Source organism: Falco cherrug, chromosome 7, assembly GCF_023634085.1.
Source record: "Falco cherrug isolate bFalChe1 chromosome 7, bFalChe1.pri, whole genome shotgun sequence".
Classification (NCBI taxonomy): domain Eukaryota; kingdom Metazoa; phylum Chordata; class Aves; order Falconiformes; family Falconidae; genus Falco; species Falco cherrug.
Genome location: NC_073703.1, coordinates 3,114,176 through 3,130,290, shown reverse-complemented (window position 1 = coordinate 3,130,290; position 16,115 = coordinate 3,114,176). Strand labels below are relative to the sequence as shown.

The window sequence follows — 16,115 nt, the reverse complement described above, 5'->3', positions numbered from 1 at the left end:
ATAATAAAATGAATGTGGAGTCCTGATCTCTATGTCAGAGAAGTCTGCAGGTGGTTCGTGTGGGGATGTTTATTGAGCAGAGGAAGGCTTGGCTCTGGGAGGAATGGGTTATTTATTTTTAGCCCCTGGAGCTCCTGCCTGCATTGGCATTAGATGCCTTCATCTACAGCTAGATGTATCTTACAGGACTTTTAATTGGGTGCTAAGCCCAGCTGCAGTGTTGGTGATGTAATTGGTGTCCCTTTGGGGTGCCCTAACTAGCCCGTGGTGTGATAGATGTCTCTGCGAGGAAGGTGAGGAGAAGTTCTGTGGCTGTCTTCAAATCTTTCAGCTAGGCCACTAAGGAGGAGGTGGAGAACCAAGGGAATGGAATTTCTTGTGAGTTTTGTACTCTTGAGTTTTGGATTCTAATTTCTTCCAGAAATATCATCATGCGGGAATTGGCTCCGCAGTTTCATATTCCCTGGTCCATCCCAACAGAGGCAGAAGACATTCCCATTGTCCCCACAACTTCAGGCACCATGTGAGTACCTGCTGTCTTCTCAAAAGAGTGCCAGTGATGGCTACATGAGGGACAAAGTGCAAACCCTGTTTTAGGGACAGACACCACCCAGCAGCACGGTGTTCTCCAGCTGCTGTGTGGGTTGCAACCCTGAAAGGCCTGTGGAAAGGCTTAGCCGTGCACATGGAAGGGGTGACAGATGGTAGATTAGTTGCAGGTTTGATCAATGCAGGTGAGCAGTCATTGAAGGAATTGCCGAAATTGCTCCCATGGCTTTCAGAAGGCCCAAATTCTTGATCAGCACAGAAAACATGAGGGCACTGCTGCAGCTGGTTCATGGTTCAGTACTCTGCTACTCATAGAAAACGCAAAAAAAATTAAATGGGTGGAAAACAGTTAGCTGAAGTATTCACATTACCTGTACGCTTGGCAGACCCTCATTTGATACTGTTGGCTTTACTAGTTTTCCACCACATAAAGCTAAAAGACCAAAGGCAAAACTTTCTTTGCGATCCTCAGCACACCTGCACACTTGTATGAAGTGAACACAGTAGGTGCTACAGAAAAGACAGATTCAGAGTATGTATTCATCCTTCCTTTACCGTGTGATCGTTTGAAAAAAGTTGGCAAACACAAAACACTGCACACCTGACAGGATTGCTGGCTTTAACAATACCTTGTGACAATGAGGCTGCCGAGAGTCGATCCCTGTTTCTCTGGGATCCTATAAGAAATAGTTGGATATTATAGTATCTGAAAAAGCAAACTCATGTAGCCCTTCTGAAATTAGCCAGCCTAACTACTGGTTGCTGCCGGTGTCTGATCGCTGTGGGATCTTTTTACATACATCTCTTATTGTTCGTTCAGAGACAGGATCCCAGCTGTATAACAATTCTTCTGGTTTGTTTTTTTTTTTTTTTTTGCCCTGGGTCTTTCTAATTGGTCCTATGAGCATTGCACAAGTTGAGCATGAGAACAAGCTTGGAACAATTCAAAGTGCTGTTTCTGTAGATTCTGTAACATCCAGCCTTGTCCTTTCCAAGATGTGGTCCTGCCTGTCATATTATGGTTCTGTGGTGCTTTTCCCTGATAGGAAACCAGATGACCTGGCAGGGTCTGGAGTGCTTTGATTGCTTTTACAGCCTTGGCACTTATGCTTGGTTTAGTCTAGGAGAAGTTCTGCCACCACTGAGGAGAGCAGCTGCCAAAAGGATGGAACAGAAAGAACAATGGGAAACTACTTTCTGGTGGGACTTCTGGAGTGCAGGGGCACATTTGTCAGGTGAATCTTGTGTTTTCCCAGGATGGAGCTTCGTTGTGTTATTGCAGTCATCCGGCATGGAGATCGCACCCCGAAGCAGAAGATGAAGATGGAAGTTAAGCATCCCCGGTAAGAGTCAAGGCGAGAAGATGCTGTGCTGCTGGGAAGTGAGGCAGGCCTGTTCTCTGAAGCAAGAGGAGGAGCAGAAGGGCTGGGTGCACGGGAGGCAGTGCTTTTTCCTGGCTGCATTCAAGCAAATGCTTTCTGCCCAGCTGAGGGAGCCCCCTTTCTCCATAAAGATCCTCACATCCTCTGTGTGAAGCCTGGAAGAAAGTATGAAAGTCTGCTAGGTGCTGCAGAGGGAAATGCCCCACTGAATGGGAAGCTAGTGGCTGCTTCCTTTTTGTACCTGCGGCTGGAAACACTTGGTTTTTTCATAGTTTCTGAAGCACAGGAAGGAGCCAGGGGGCCTTCTCGTTCTCTCTGAAGAACAGAGCATGAATGCATACATAGGGATGACAGTCCTTGTAGCACTGAAAGAACAGAAAAATGGATCAGTATTCTTTGTTGTCTGTTCAGGTTCTTTGAGCTATTTGAGAAATACGATGGCTACAAAACAGGGAAGTTGAAGCTGAAGAAACCAGAGCAGCTACAGGTAAGGAGAGTCCTCTCTGGGATTACTGTGTGGGACGTGCAGGTAATGTGGATCAGTGTGAGGCAATTCTTTGGGGGGTGGAAACCCTTAAAAGAGCAACAGTCTGTTGCACAAATGCTCCCTTTCTCTTTCCCCACCCCATACATTCTCAGCTGGGTGATAGTATGAGAGCAGAATGGAAACTGTTCCTGGCTGATGTGAAGCCTGTAGGATGGGGATGACCTGCTGCAGCTTGCCCATCTGTTGTGGTTGCCTCTGGTGAAAGATGGGTCCAGGCTAGGGAGCGGGGCAGGTGGAGGCACCCGCGTGGTTCTGAACGGGGCTGGAGCACAGGGTGGGGATGAAGCAAACTGCAATGTGAAAGTTTGTCCTGCCTGAGCCATGTCTTATGAAATGACATGTCTCTGGCAAGTGTCTGCGTGGACCTGGCGCTGGGTGAAGCCATCTGAAGGCTTTGCAAGAGTACAGTGGTGAGTCTGAGGCAGGATTGTGGGATGCCTGAGACTGTCTGCTCTCCAACAGGAAGTGCTGGACATTGCACGGCAGCTTGTGGTGGACCTGGGAACCCAGAGTGACTGTGAGATTGAGGAGAGGAAATCCAAACTGGAACAGCTGAAGAGCGTCTTGGAGATGTAAGGGTTCATATCTTGGGGCACCATGAGTTTGTCTCAGAGCTGTGGGTCAGCATGCAGTGTAGAAACAAGCTGTGCTGCTGATGTCCTGCCCAGCTGGCTCCTCAGAGGTCCCCCCCATCCCCTGTTAGCAGCTGTACATGAAAGGTGCCATGCTCTTAATGTTTTTCTCCTTGGCATCCAAACCACTGCTGATTCTTCTTCCAACTGTGTCTGGTGTTTGGCTAAACAAATAGGGACAAAACTGAGCTTCCTTTGCTGCAGGAGAGGAACTGGAATCCTGCAGGGACCACACCGATATGAAGGAAGCGTTTTGATAAATTTGGAACAAATCTTATTTTAAATAAGGTTGTCCTGGTGCCAAAAGCTTAATAACAAGGAGTTTGGAAAACATGAAAAGATGTTTGTGTCCTCTTAGGTTTTGTGCAGCCAAAATAAAAGACAGTATGGTGATGTTGGCATCTTAGAAACAAAAGAAGGGCTTCTCTCAGAGCTATAGCTCACTGTGGCACATGCAAGCGGTGTCTGCGTTCAAGCCATGTCTGTGGAGCACAGAGGATGAACGTTTGCTATGATGTCTTGCCCTGCTCATTCTGCTCAATAGAGATGTGGTTATCCTCAGAGCGGCTATTGTTTTTTTTCTGTGATCTCATTAGTTCACTTGTTAAAGATGTAGACAGAAATTAACTAAGGTTGGTTAAAACCCTGGTGAGGTATGGCAGCACAGAGTGCTGTCAGCTGAAGTGCAGGCAAGTAAATGGATCTTTGAATTTCATTTGGAGGAGTTGTTTGGCTTTTTTTGAGGGTATGTGCTGGGTCACAGGTAGATGGCAAAAATGTTCATGTCCTGTGGCAATTGGTGTTGCAGCAGAAAGTCTCTTACCTGTGCTGTATTTTTGCTGTGTGCTGCCTAGGGACCTCTGGGCAAAGGGTGAGTGGAGTTGATTTGTTTAAATTTCCGCCCCCCCTTCCCTTGTGACAGGTATGGACATTTTTCTGGCATTAACCGTAAGGTTCAGTTGACCTATCTGCCTCATGGACATCCAAAAGCTGCAAGTGAAGATGAAGGTAAAGAAATTTGATGTTGCTGCCATGATCTTCAAGCAGTGCATGCAGCTTCCTATGTATATAGGCCTCTGGATGTGCAAGCAAAATTAGTGACCCATACCTTAGCTTTGCTCACATCATATGAAGGGTTGGAGTGACGCGTAATGTAGTGGACCAATATACTCTGGATGGTGCCACAAGTGTTATGCTTCCAATTTCATGAATGTCAGCCTATACCTTCAAAAAGTGGTGACTTAATTTCGTACTTGCTGATTTGGTTCCTGGGGATTTTGGGTCAGGCTCTGTAAGGTGCTGATGACAACCTCTTCTTCCTCCCCTCCTCTCCCTCTGCAAGCTCAGCTTTGACATCTGATGTAGTGAGTACCTGTTTGTCTTCTAGAAGGTCGCCGGGAGTCTTCCCCATCCCTTCTGCTGGTGCTTAAGTGGGGTGGAGAGCTGACGCCAGCAGGAAGAGTGCAGGCAGAAGAGCTGGGGCGGGCCTTTCGCTGTATGTACCCTGGTGGCCAAGGTAAGCTTTGTCCTTTTGTCTCCCGTCCCATCCTGTGAATTGTGAGCTCAGGGCTGGGAGCAGTTTTCCTGTTTTCTCATGCAGTGTGACTGGGTACCGTGGCAAAATCATCACGGGATTCCAGGCAGCAACAAATTAGTCACCACAGCGCTGTCTTTGGAGGGTCAGACTCAAGCGCTGCATGAGTTGCTTTCTCCCATTACTGATCTCACTTCTGTGGTTGACTCAGCCAATTTTGTGCCGCAAGATAATTGTAGCTCTACAGCTTATGCTTTGGAAGTCTGGTGCCTCCCTACTGAACAGCTCTGCCTGCAGTTCTGGTGGCAGCAGTACCTGCTCTTCTGCAGAGGACAAGCAGGAGGCAATTTTTTGTGTGCATCTTTATTCTGCACAGGGGTGTTGAGGCTAGCAGAACAATTATAGACTGTTCAGAGAGGATTGCTGCAGAATTTGTGCAGCATCAGATTTCACTGGTGAATGCTCACTTTTTTTCCTCAAAATGAACTTTCCCAAGTTAAGCAAAGCCTGAATCAGACTTCTAGTTATCATGTATAGGTAGAGTATTTTGGAGCAGCCTAAATGCTGGGTATGAAAGTGATTAAATCTCTACATAACTTTGTCACTACAATAAAGTTTGTTGTCTAAAGCAGCGTATTCAGCTGATAGTTTTGCAGGAGTCAGAATATTAATTTTGGGTTTGTCCTCTGTTCCAGGTGATTACGCTGGTTTCCCTGGATGTGGCTTGCTCAGGCTGCACAGCACCTACCGTCATGATCTCAAGATCTATGCCTCAGATGAGGGACGAGTTCAGATGACAGCAGCAGCTTTTGCAAAGGTCCTTTCTTTCTTTTAGGCATCTGTTAGTTTGGCTACATTAGTGTTAAAATATGCCAGTTCTAAAGGAAAACCTCTGGTAATGAGGGAAAAGCTGTTCTGGGAGCTTTGCCCTCTCTGTTGGGAGGACAGTGGTATACCATGCTATTAGCAAGTGCATGGGGCAGTACTGGAAATCCAGCGTAGCTGCACATGTATGTTACCTTTAGCATCCTGTCCAGGATAGGACTCTGACCAGGAAGGAATTATTTATGGATTATTGCTGGTGTTTGATGTTAAAGCAACATCAAACCTGTTGCTGAGTATTAATTGCCTACAAAATGAGTGTTTCTTGGATGACTGCCTAGCCAGAGGGGTTATTCCTTCACTGCTGGATTTAAAAGGGGGATGAAATGTCTTTGGTTCAGTGTGGGCTGGGAGTTAGGGAGAAGACAGGTCCATCTGCAGTTAAAGCTTGAGCCAAAGGGAATCCAGTAGTGATCTTAGTGTGCTTCAGAGCCTCTGCTATATCAATATTTTCCAGCAAACTGAGTTGGCCACTCAATAATTACCTAGATAAATCTGGAGCTGCTGCAGGCAGAGCCTGCCTTTTGCTTCAGATAGCTCTAGAGGCATGCCAGAGTCACTGGTGACTGTAGGTGCTGTTGCTGTAAATCTGCTCTTCAAGGACAGCTGAGGTTTCACTCGACTGAAGGCTGGCCATGAAATTACCAGAAGTGTTTGTTGCTTGTATTGCTGAAGTCTTGTCCTTGTGTTGCTTTAGGGTCTGTTGGCCCTGGAAGGAGAGCTGACCCCCATCCTGGTGCAAATGGTGAAAAGTGCCAATATGAATGGCCTCCTGGACAGTGACAGTGATTCCCTTAGCAGCTGTCAACACAGAGTGAAGGCACGACTGCATGAAATCATGCAGAAGGATGCTGAGTTCTGTGAAGAGGATTATGAAAAGGTAAAGCACCTGTGTGGCTTTATTGTTTTCTGCATCTGGAAGGAGAATAGCATTGCTCCAGTGGTTTGTTGTGAAGCCTGCTGGTATGTGAGCAGTAGTTTGGTTAGTCTGAGATCAGTTCTGGTCAAAATTACACAATATAAACAGAATTTAGGAAGGGAAACGGCTGTTTAATAGCTCCTTCTCCAGGTGAAAATAGCCCCTGCCCTTCTTAGAGTGAAAATCTCCAGTGTTGCTCTACTATCCCCTTCAAGAATCATCATGGTACCTTCCTCTCCCTTTAGAAGTCCCAGTGCATTTTATTCTCGTGGGTGTGCTAAAAGAAGAGTTCTTGTAGTTTACTGCATGCTGCCCAAAACAATCCCAATTGCTGCAGACCCAGGAGTATGCCTTGCCAGGTTCTAGATCGGTGCTTTGTGCATGTGTGAACAGATCTTTTGGACACAAACCCTTTTGTGTCCTGTCAGTGTCTGATAACTGCAGAGTAGAGAGCGCGTGCTACATCCAGCACAGCAACCAATAAAAGCACTATAGCTGCTTCTCCAACAAGTCCCCAAAACACTGTTTTTCCCAGGCTGAGATCTGATTACCAGACTGAAATCCATTACCATTAAGCAACATACTTATCACCTCAAAGAACTACTTGAAATTTCTATGAAGCCCTCCTGTTCAAGCACAGAAGCAAAGTGAGACAAGAGCAGATATTGTAGGTGGAGGTCTGATGTGATAGGAGCAGTTGTTTGCTCCCTCTGAGCTTGGTCCTGAAGAAGTTTTTAAAACATGCCTAAATACGTACAGCTGCAAAAGGCAGACATTTTGTGTTGCCAGCTGGTAAAGATACTAACTAATCTCTGCTGGTATCTTCTCTCAGCTAGCACCTACAGGCAGTGCTTCTCTGCTCAACTCCATGACATTTATCCAGAACCCAGTAGAGGTTTGTAACCAGGTGTTCACTCTGATTGAGAATCTCACGTCCCAGATACAAAAACGTCTTGAAGACCCCAAATCTGCAGGTGAGCATCAGAATGGGAAAGGGTCTGGAATGGATTCATGTATTGTTACATCTTCAGAGCTCCCAAACACCACTATAGTTTGTGTTTATCTGTAGCAAAGAAATTCTAAAGTGAAATTCTCTCTGTTATTGATGTAGAAGGCTCTTATTTGAATCACTTTTAACTGCTGTTAAAGAGAGCCTTAATGTAAAGGAAATTATACGTGCATCTTAGGTTTAGAGCAAATGTAAACAGCAGCAGTATAGCCTGATTTTTTTCAGGCATTTCCTGAAGTGAAGCTTAAGACTATAAACAAAAAACCTTTCAGTCACGTTTTGCTCATCTCTAAGATCTTTCCTAGTAACAGTGCAGGGGTTTTAAAAAGGCATCTGTGGAACATTTCACATGATTTATGGCAGATGTAAGTCAACAGGCAAGCAGTTCTATCAAATATTTTGGAAATAGCTTGTTCCTGCAGGTTAAAACTCCTTGCAACAGGTCCAGTGGCTTTTCCAGTCTAGGATTCCTGTGGGTGGCATACTAATCAGAGCTGTTTTGTGCTGGGAGAAGTCGGTTACAGCTGTCACTTGAAATCTACGCAGGTCAGGGCGTGAATGTGGTTTCGTGTTCTTTGCTGTTTAGACCTGCAGCTGTACCACAGTGAGACTTTAGAACTGATGCTGCAACGCTGGAGTAAGCTGGAGCGAGATTTCCGCATGAAGAATGGGCGTTACGACATCAGCAAGATCCCTGATATCTATGACTGCATCAAGTATGATGTACAGCACAACTGCGCACTGAAACTGGAAGGCACAGCTGAACTCTTCAAACTTTCCAAAGCCCTGGCAGATGTGATCATACCCCAGGTATAGCCTGTCCTGCCTGCGTGACGATGTCTTGTGGTGTCAGTTTCTGATCATTTCCCTGTCTTGTTTTTTCTCTATTCTCTTCCACATTAACTCTCAAGACTGCATGTTACAGGTATATCTCTTAGTGGTTGTATAAGGCTAAAACCATTTCTGACTGAAGATGTGGCAGGGCTTCCTGGGTGAGGATTCTGACAGCATCAGAATAATGAACAGCTGATGCAGAAGCTTTTCCACATCCATCATGGTGCATTACAGCCCAGCTTCAAGCTGCATGTGTGTGCTGTAGCAACACCCCATTCTCCACGTATAAGATGGTGCAGGGGAAGAGAGATTTCTGTGTTGAAGGTGGAGGCTTGTTCTGGCAAGTATGATATTCTTGTCAAACTAGAACTTGTTCAGTTTGCACGGTGGGCTTGCTTCTCACAAAGTTTGTGCCCGTGAACATGGGAAGGCAAAGCAGCGCCATGCAACGGATCTCTGTATTCACCGTTGTTCTGGCAGAAATGGTTCCTTTGGAAGGGATGAACTTCTACCAGCAAGGTCCAATTGCACTTGTGCCTGTGTAGAGCAGAACTGGTCTTCTAAACTTGTCCACAGTGTTTCTGATGAGATGCAGTTTGGCTATTTCCAACGTAGCACTTGAAGTTTAATCTTTGCAAATAGCAGTTGTTGCATTAATGCTCATGCCAGGTGAGGGTATGAGTTTGTGTGTCATGAGAGGAGGTTCCCTGATGGTACTTGTCCCTCTCAGCTGTTGGAAGAATACTGACAGTCATGTCTGGTCAGACTGGGATTTTTGGAGGAGTCTCTGTCCTCTGTTGCCCTCTGCAATATGTGTGGGGGATAAAAAAGAGAAAGGTGCTGAGTGACATTTCCCTTTCTGTCCTTGCTTAGCTGTCGGGGTGCTTGCGGACAGGACTGTTGAAGTCCAGCCTCCTTTCATATGAGGATGTGGCAAAGAACCAGGGCTGAAGGCTATCTATTGTTTTGTTCCTGCAGGAATATGGGATTAATAAGGAGGAGAAACTGGAGATTGCTATTGGCTTTTGTCTTCCTCTCATTAAAAAGATCCAGCTGGACCTACAGAGAACCCATGAAGATGAGTCTGTCAACAAACTACATCCCTTGTAAGGATTGTGCTGCATGCTGCTGCTGGTGGGGAGGGCAGCTTTGGAGCAGGGTGTGGGAACCACACCAGGAGAGTGTACTGGTGTGGAAGGAGGCATTGAACATACACTGAAGGACACACCAAGACGGAGGCATGTTGATGCTCCTGGGACTAGAAGGGAAATGGAAAGGCACATTGAGACTGCTGAGCAGGAGCAGCGTGCCACAGAAGCTTAAACCTGTTGTCGTTGGATGGTGGTGCCTTGATCCCTGTCTCTGCAAGGGGCAAGTGCTAGTATGCTGAGGCCACGGCCGCCCCACCATGTGTCTTCGTTAGGATTCCATAAAAGCTGCTGCTTCCGTGCCCAGTGCTCTCACTGTTTGTTCAGCTCCTGCTGCTCTCTGACAGTTCCCAGTGCGGGGTTATCTCACTCCGTTAAGCCTGCAGAAATGCTGCTGTATGGTAGATGGCGATTCATTGACAGGCTGTGAGTAACACTGCGCTGGTTTTGGTTTAGGTACTCAAGAGGAGTTTTGTCACCAGGTCGCCATGTTCGGACACGGCTCTACTTCACCAGTGAGAGCCATGTGCACTCTCTGCTCAGTATCTTCCGCTATGGGGGGCTCCTGGATGTAAGTGTCCCAGCAATGCTCACAGAGTAAGCCTCCCTGCTTTTTTTCAGTGGCCCCTTTCCCAGGTGGACGGTGTATGTTCATAGGTTGCCCCTCTAGCCAGCACCCCCAGTAATGATGTGCATCAGTGGCCTCTGGCCGACTCCATCTCTGCTGTGTTTGCATGCTGCAGCTTCCTGCCTTTCTGGCATGCAGGAGGGTTGTTCTTCCTCAGTCCTGACACTGCCTGCCTTGCTTGTAACAGAGGCATGTTTTCTCCAAGAGCTGTCCTGCTGGTTTCAGCTGAGTAGACGACTTACCTGTGTAGGAGGATAGCAGTATGAGACAATGGGGATGAGGGAATTTCTCTCTTCCTGCTTCCTTCAACCCTTTATTTCAAGAGCTTGGCTCTATTCTTTAGTGACATTCTGTCAATTTGAAGTCAAGAAAATCAGTTTGCTTACAGAGGAAGAGATTTGAGGTCGCAAATGCATAGTGGGTGCTCCCTACCAGAGGGACCGATGACACATTTTTAGGGGAGTGACTCATCCAGTCTAACCTTCACTTGCTATTATAACCTGCCTCCTGAAGGAATTGGCGTGCAGACCCTGAGAACAGCTCTGCTTTAGACTCCTCAAGAGGCTTTCTGATTTATCTGTCCATTTTTAAGCGTGGTGTTCTGAAACTCCTTAAGAATTTGGGCTTGCTTAGCAGGCGTCGTTTCTGATGTCTGTGGAAGTTCACTGTATCTGTAGTCAGTGATCCTGCAAGTACCTCTGAATTGCTCACTGAGTAAGATGCTACTTCACTCCCCCACTTGAGTGTCAGAGGATGCTGTGTTGCCAGCACAGGGATATTAAGCTGCATCTGGGTTCATTTGTACCGGTGGGGTTTATTCCGTGTCTGTCAAGGTGGTGAGATGCTCCACAGCAAACACGAGTGGCACTTCAGGTATGGCCATTCCCCAGCAGTGCTGGGAAGCAATGAGGGGTGGGCTGCCCTGCCTTGTCGAGCCCAAGGGTCCAGCGAGGCTCTGTAGACTTTTCATTCAGCATCATGTAAAAGGAGCTTCACTTGGTCCCTTATTTAGCACAAGTTCATCCCTTGTGCTTTTTTCTATGTTTCTCTAAACTATTCCATTCTGGAGGCCACTACTTAAGAATAACTGTGTTGGGGACCTGCTGTGGGTTATGCTTTTCTCCGGTCAGCATGGCATAGCAGGGCTGGCAGCTGGATGTGCTCAGATCTGCACGTGGGTTGTGTGGGTAGCTGAGTGTCCCTCTATGCAGTTGCTCCTTACTGTAAGCACCCCACTGAAGGCCATCTCTCTCTGTACAAGTTAAGCAAGGTGGTTTTTGTCCTGCCAATGTTGTTATCTTGTGGAGAGACAAAGTCTCTCAGACCCATTTCACTGAATGCTGCAAGGTGTCTGCTGTTGCTTATACCATGCGACTGTTTATGTGTATATATCAGGAAAACAAAGACCAGCAGTGGAAGAGAGCCATGGACTATTTGAGTGCTATCTCAGAGCTGAACTACATGACCCAGATTGTTATCATGCTCTACGAGGACAACAACAAGGTGAGGGATATAGCTGTAGGATAAAATACTTCCTGCCATGATGCAAGGGGCAGTCACCAAGAGGCGGTTCAGCTGGGAAGTCTGTAACCTGAGCACTCTCTGCTTGTGAATAAAGATGGACAGGTCATTAACACAGCCGCTAGATTTTATTTTTAGGTGGGAGGCAGTGACCCAGTTAATGCTTGTTACATGTAAGCAGAGTGCCACCCTGAGCAGTAACACCAAGCTTATGTGATCGATACTATCTATTTTAAAGCATTTCCTACCACAAAATAATTTGCTGTTTCTTAATATTAATGACAAATGAACAGTAGAAAAAAATAAATAAAAACAAATTGTATTTGGCAGGTTTTTCCAAATATTTCTAGAAAATATCCAGAAATTCCACATTCGTAACCTTTAGTTACTTTAAAAATATACTGATACAGTTAGGGAACTATATACTGGTATCTTCAGGAAGTAAAGAGAATAATTTAAAAACCAGCCCGAATGTGGAAGCTGGTGGTGATGACTGTAACTTGGTTTGGCACTGAACTGCATGTTCTGAATCCCAGGTCCTGTGGCTCAGGTCCCGTACTGCAGGAGGCTGCGGTGGGTGAGGGGAGCAGTCCCGCTCCTCCATACGCTGCGGTTAGAATCTTGTATTCACCAAGCTGATGTGGGGTTCTGATGGTAGAAGTGAAATGCTTCCTAGTGCTGTTTGTCAAAAAAAAAAAAAAAAAAAAAAAAAAGTCTGGGTAGAGCTCTTCGGAGTGGTGTAAATCTTTTAGTAAGAAGAGATGGTGAAACTTGTGGTTTTAAATCATTAGCTCCAGATACTGTAAAAGCTCTGGCTTCCTTTAAAAAAGGAAAAGAAAAAGAAAACATTAGAGACCTAAATCTTGGAACAACCTGACTAAAGGTCCAGGAGGGAACCAGTCTCTCCTTGCCCCAGCGTGTGCTGGTTTTGCCACAGGAGTGGATTGGAAGGGGCTACGTTCTAGGTTTGTGTGTATCTAATCTACCTATATACATACCTACACACACACACATGTGTATAGCCTGATTCTGTTTTGGTCCTCTGGTGGCTGTTGTCACAAAATAACAACAATTTGAATGCCTCAGCTTCGTGCTAATAAGGGCTGTCCTTTTGGATGAGACAAACCTAGAGCCATTATGTTTGTGGTTTCTTGTTGCTTCTGCTTTCCTTCCAAAAGGATGCGCTTGGGATGCGTGCTGCGCCGGCATGGCAGGTGGCCGGGGTCCCGACACGGCCTGTGCTGACAGCAGGACTGCTTTTTGTGTATTGATTTACTCCCCCTGCCCTGTGTTCACAGGACCCTTCTTCAGAAGAGCGTTTCCATGTGGAGCTGCATTTCAGCCCTGGCGTGAAAGGCTGTGAGGAAGACAGAAACGTGCCCACGGGGTTTGGCTTTCGGCCCGCCTCTGCAGAGGTGAGCACGCTGCCCTGCTGGGCCACGGGCTGCCCTGCCCGCCGGGGACGTGGCGAGTGCTGGGCTCGCCGCTCTGCCGGCCTCTGCCGCTGCCCGCTCTCCCACGGTACATTTTCCTTTCTCTTGCGCCCGCAGGCTGTTAGCGAGTTGTGTTCCCTGCCTCGCTCCGAGGGTTTGTCGAGGCAGCCTTTGAGCGCGCTGGCATCCTGCCTCGCTCCGCAGAGCTGGGAGACCCAAGGCTGGAGCCGGTGGCGGGGCAGCGCTGGCCAAGGCCACGTGCCTGTAGGTGTCAATGTTTCCTTGCTGCAGAATGAGGACAAGAAGGCGGACCAAGGCAGCCTGGAGGACCTCTCCAAAGAGAAGGGCACGGATGAGCCAGACCGCGCACAGCAAAGGTCCCCGCAGCCTTCCGAACCGGTCAGCATTCATCGGAGATCGCCGCTGATCAGGAACCGCAAGACAGGGTCCATGGAGGTAACAGTGTGATGGGCGCTCTTGGTTGTTCTGAGGAAGTTCTTTTGCTTGTTTTTTTGGTTTCCTGGCTTTTCTTTCAATGTGCCAGAGTTGGAATTGATTCTGGGAAAGGATCTGCAGAAATTAAGGAGGGATTTTTTGGAAGGTAGACCTCCCAGACTCATCCTCATTGAGGAAGGACAAGGGGAACACAGGTCAGAGGAATCGATGAGGAAGAGCAAGTAAGGAAATGCTTGAGAAAGAGAAGCATTACTTGGATTACGTGCTCTGTAGAGGCATCAGTGTAACCAGCAATGAGATTATGTGCAACCTGTTCACCTAGCCACGGAGACATCTTTGCATTCCCATAGACTCCAGCCTTTGCCTCTCGCAGTTCAGCTCCATGTATCTTGTTCCTGTCTCCCATCTAAGATGTCATGCAAATCGGAGGTCCCTGCTAACCAGTGGGTTTATTATGGAGTGTTTAAACTGTCAGTGTTGTCTGTCCCATTCACTGATCTGCTAAAATAACAAAGATCGATTTTACTGTCCTTACTTCTCTCCTTCGAGGCTGTTATGTGTCATAAGGCTACTAGCTTCACAGTCCGCAGGTAGCTGGCACCTTCAAAATGCTCTAGAATTGCTCCTCCTTTTGGAGGGGTTTCACAGGCCTTTTTACCATCTGTTCTCTGAACCAGTAAAAGCAGAGAGTTAGGGCTTGAGGTATTTGTAGCTGGTTCCATCTTTGTGTCACCCATGATGTAATCCTTCCATGCAGCGCTCAGGGGCTCTTTGTAGCAGGCACATACTAAGTTAAAGGGGATATACTTCCCTGCAGCTAAAGAAGGAACTCTGTGTCCCAGTGATCCCAGCAAGAGTCTTGGGAGACAAGGAACCCTTCATACTTTTGAAATCACTGCTCTTCCACAGCCCAACACAAACTTCAAATTAAAATTGAGTGTGCACTGTCACAGCCTTAGCATATGAGTACTTTTATGCTTCTTGAAAATTGTGATTTTAAGGAAGAGACGTACTTTTCTTTACATTCCATTGCTGTATCAAGCCTTTTGAGACCAGTGGGTACCTTAGAGCACAACACTGATTATACTGTCTGTCTTTGCAGGTGCTCTCTGAATCTTCTTCCAAATCAGGAGGTTATCGCCTCTTCAGCACTTATTCCAGGCAGTCTTCTGAGATGAAGCAAAGTGGCTTAGGTACTGTACTTGACCTGTAACCAGCCTGCTCACCTGTATCTCTGTATTTCTGTGGGCATCTGTCTGTCTCCCTGCATATACATCTGGCTTAAGTTCCTTGTATGTGTCTCTGTGTGTATCATGTCTTCTTTTAGTGTTACCATTTAGACCACTGTGGAGACTGTCCTGCTGTATTTCCATTTGTGTATGATCTTCTCCTTCACCTTCTAGCAACAGAAGATGCACTTTTCATCCTTTATAGTATGGGAGCAACAGAGCAAGCTGTGTACTTGCAGGTTGGCCTTCTGGTTCTGTGTTGCTATCATTTGTTATATGATTTCTGAACTTAGTAGGAAGTGATCTTTTATTTGAGAACTAGCATGCTTTCTGTTCTGTAAAACAGTAATTTACATGCAAAGCTACTCTTCATGTAAGACTATTCTATTTCTACTTTGATTGATAAAGATCTCTTGTATGGAAAAGATCTGTCATCTGCAATGGTGTTTGACAGCTCCCTAATTGAGCCTGAATCCCTGGTTAGCCATCCTTTGCATGGTAGCCAGCAGAAGAGAATGTGTTGGGGTGCTTAGTGTTCGCTGCCTGTCTTGAGAGTACCATTCCTTGTACTTGGAAACTGGAAAGCTGTATTTGCTGTCATGACGTTCAGATAGCTATGAAACCTACATCTTGCAGATGACTAATAAGCACCAGGAGGTGGAAATGCCCAAGTTATGCCCACTTTCCTTTTCTTTAAAAACATATTTGCATTATGGCATGGCTCTAGACTTGCAGCAGTTCTGACTCATCAGTTCTTCACTCTGTTACGTGGATATCCTGCAGCTAAGAGATTTCTGAAAGGCCTGATCATTTCTTTGTCACTTTTGAATGAGCTGCTGCTTTGGAAGCTAATTCTTACCAGGTAAAGGGAATTTTCCTCAGAGTCGTTAGGAGGCATCCCTGGAGTCTGCCAGCTATGCTCCCAGCCAGTTGGAAAAATCTAAGAAGGAATGGCTGATGCATATTGTTTTCACAAAGGCACAATAGCCTTGGCCATAGTGGTTTTTGAATGTGTTATTTCATGTGGTGCATCTACTTCTGCCTTTCACAGACCCCCTGCAGGATTAAGTGAGCTGTAACAGACTGCCTTGCTTAGTCTTCAAGAAACCTGTGGTTATTCTGTGAATCCATGTGAATCAATATGAGAATTTCTGAGATGGCACACAGTCAAGGAAGTGCATCTGCTTGGAGAATTACTGAGTACATCAAATGCTACGTGCAAACAATCTTTGCTGTTTGGATGTCTGAGTACCAGAAGGCACATGCTCTGGAAAGCAGATATTACAGCCTATTTACTATAGCCTTTTTCAGCTTTCTGAGGAATGTCTGTTTTGGCCATAGAGAAGACTACTACTCTACTGGACCCTTGTACAGTACTGCTTTTCCTTGACAACAAATTTTGTAATGTAATC

General features: G+C 46.3%; 1 protein-coding gene across 15 annotated transcripts in view; it reads left to right on the top strand.

The window, feature by feature from the left end:
• PPIP5K1 (diphosphoinositol pentakisphosphate kinase 1) overlaps positions 1–16,115 on the top strand; it is a 48,623-nt gene that overhangs the window by 11,482 nt on the left and 21,026 nt on the right. For 11 of the 15 annotated variants that reach the window (XM_055716293.1, XM_055716296.1, XM_055716300.1 and 8 more), the window contains 16 exons: positions 422–523; positions 1,806–1,892; positions 2,343–2,418; positions 2,941–3,050; positions 4,033–4,118; positions 4,498–4,626; positions 5,340–5,461; positions 6,224–6,406; positions 7,278–7,419; positions 8,041–8,264; positions 9,267–9,394; positions 9,893–10,007; positions 11,460–11,567; positions 12,884–13,000; positions 13,136–13,474; positions 14,577–14,667. In XM_055716293.1, the coding sequence (XP_055572268.1) occupies positions 422–523; positions 1,806–1,892; positions 2,343–2,418; positions 2,941–3,050; positions 4,033–4,118; positions 4,498–4,626; positions 5,340–5,461; positions 6,224–6,406; positions 7,278–7,419; positions 8,041–8,264; positions 9,267–9,394; positions 9,893–10,007; positions 11,460–11,567; positions 12,884–13,000; positions 13,136–13,474; positions 14,577–14,667 (2,159 nt within the window). The remainder of the gene's footprint in view (positions 1–421; positions 524–1,805; positions 1,893–2,342; positions 2,419–2,940; positions 3,051–4,032; positions 4,119–4,497; positions 4,627–5,339; positions 5,462–6,223; positions 6,407–7,277; positions 7,420–8,040; positions 8,265–9,266; positions 9,395–9,892; positions 10,008–11,459; positions 11,568–12,883; positions 13,001–13,135; positions 13,475–14,576; positions 14,668–16,115) is intronic. The other 4 variants (XM_055716304.1, XM_055716299.1, XM_055716297.1 and 1 more) reach the window with 1 other exon arrangement.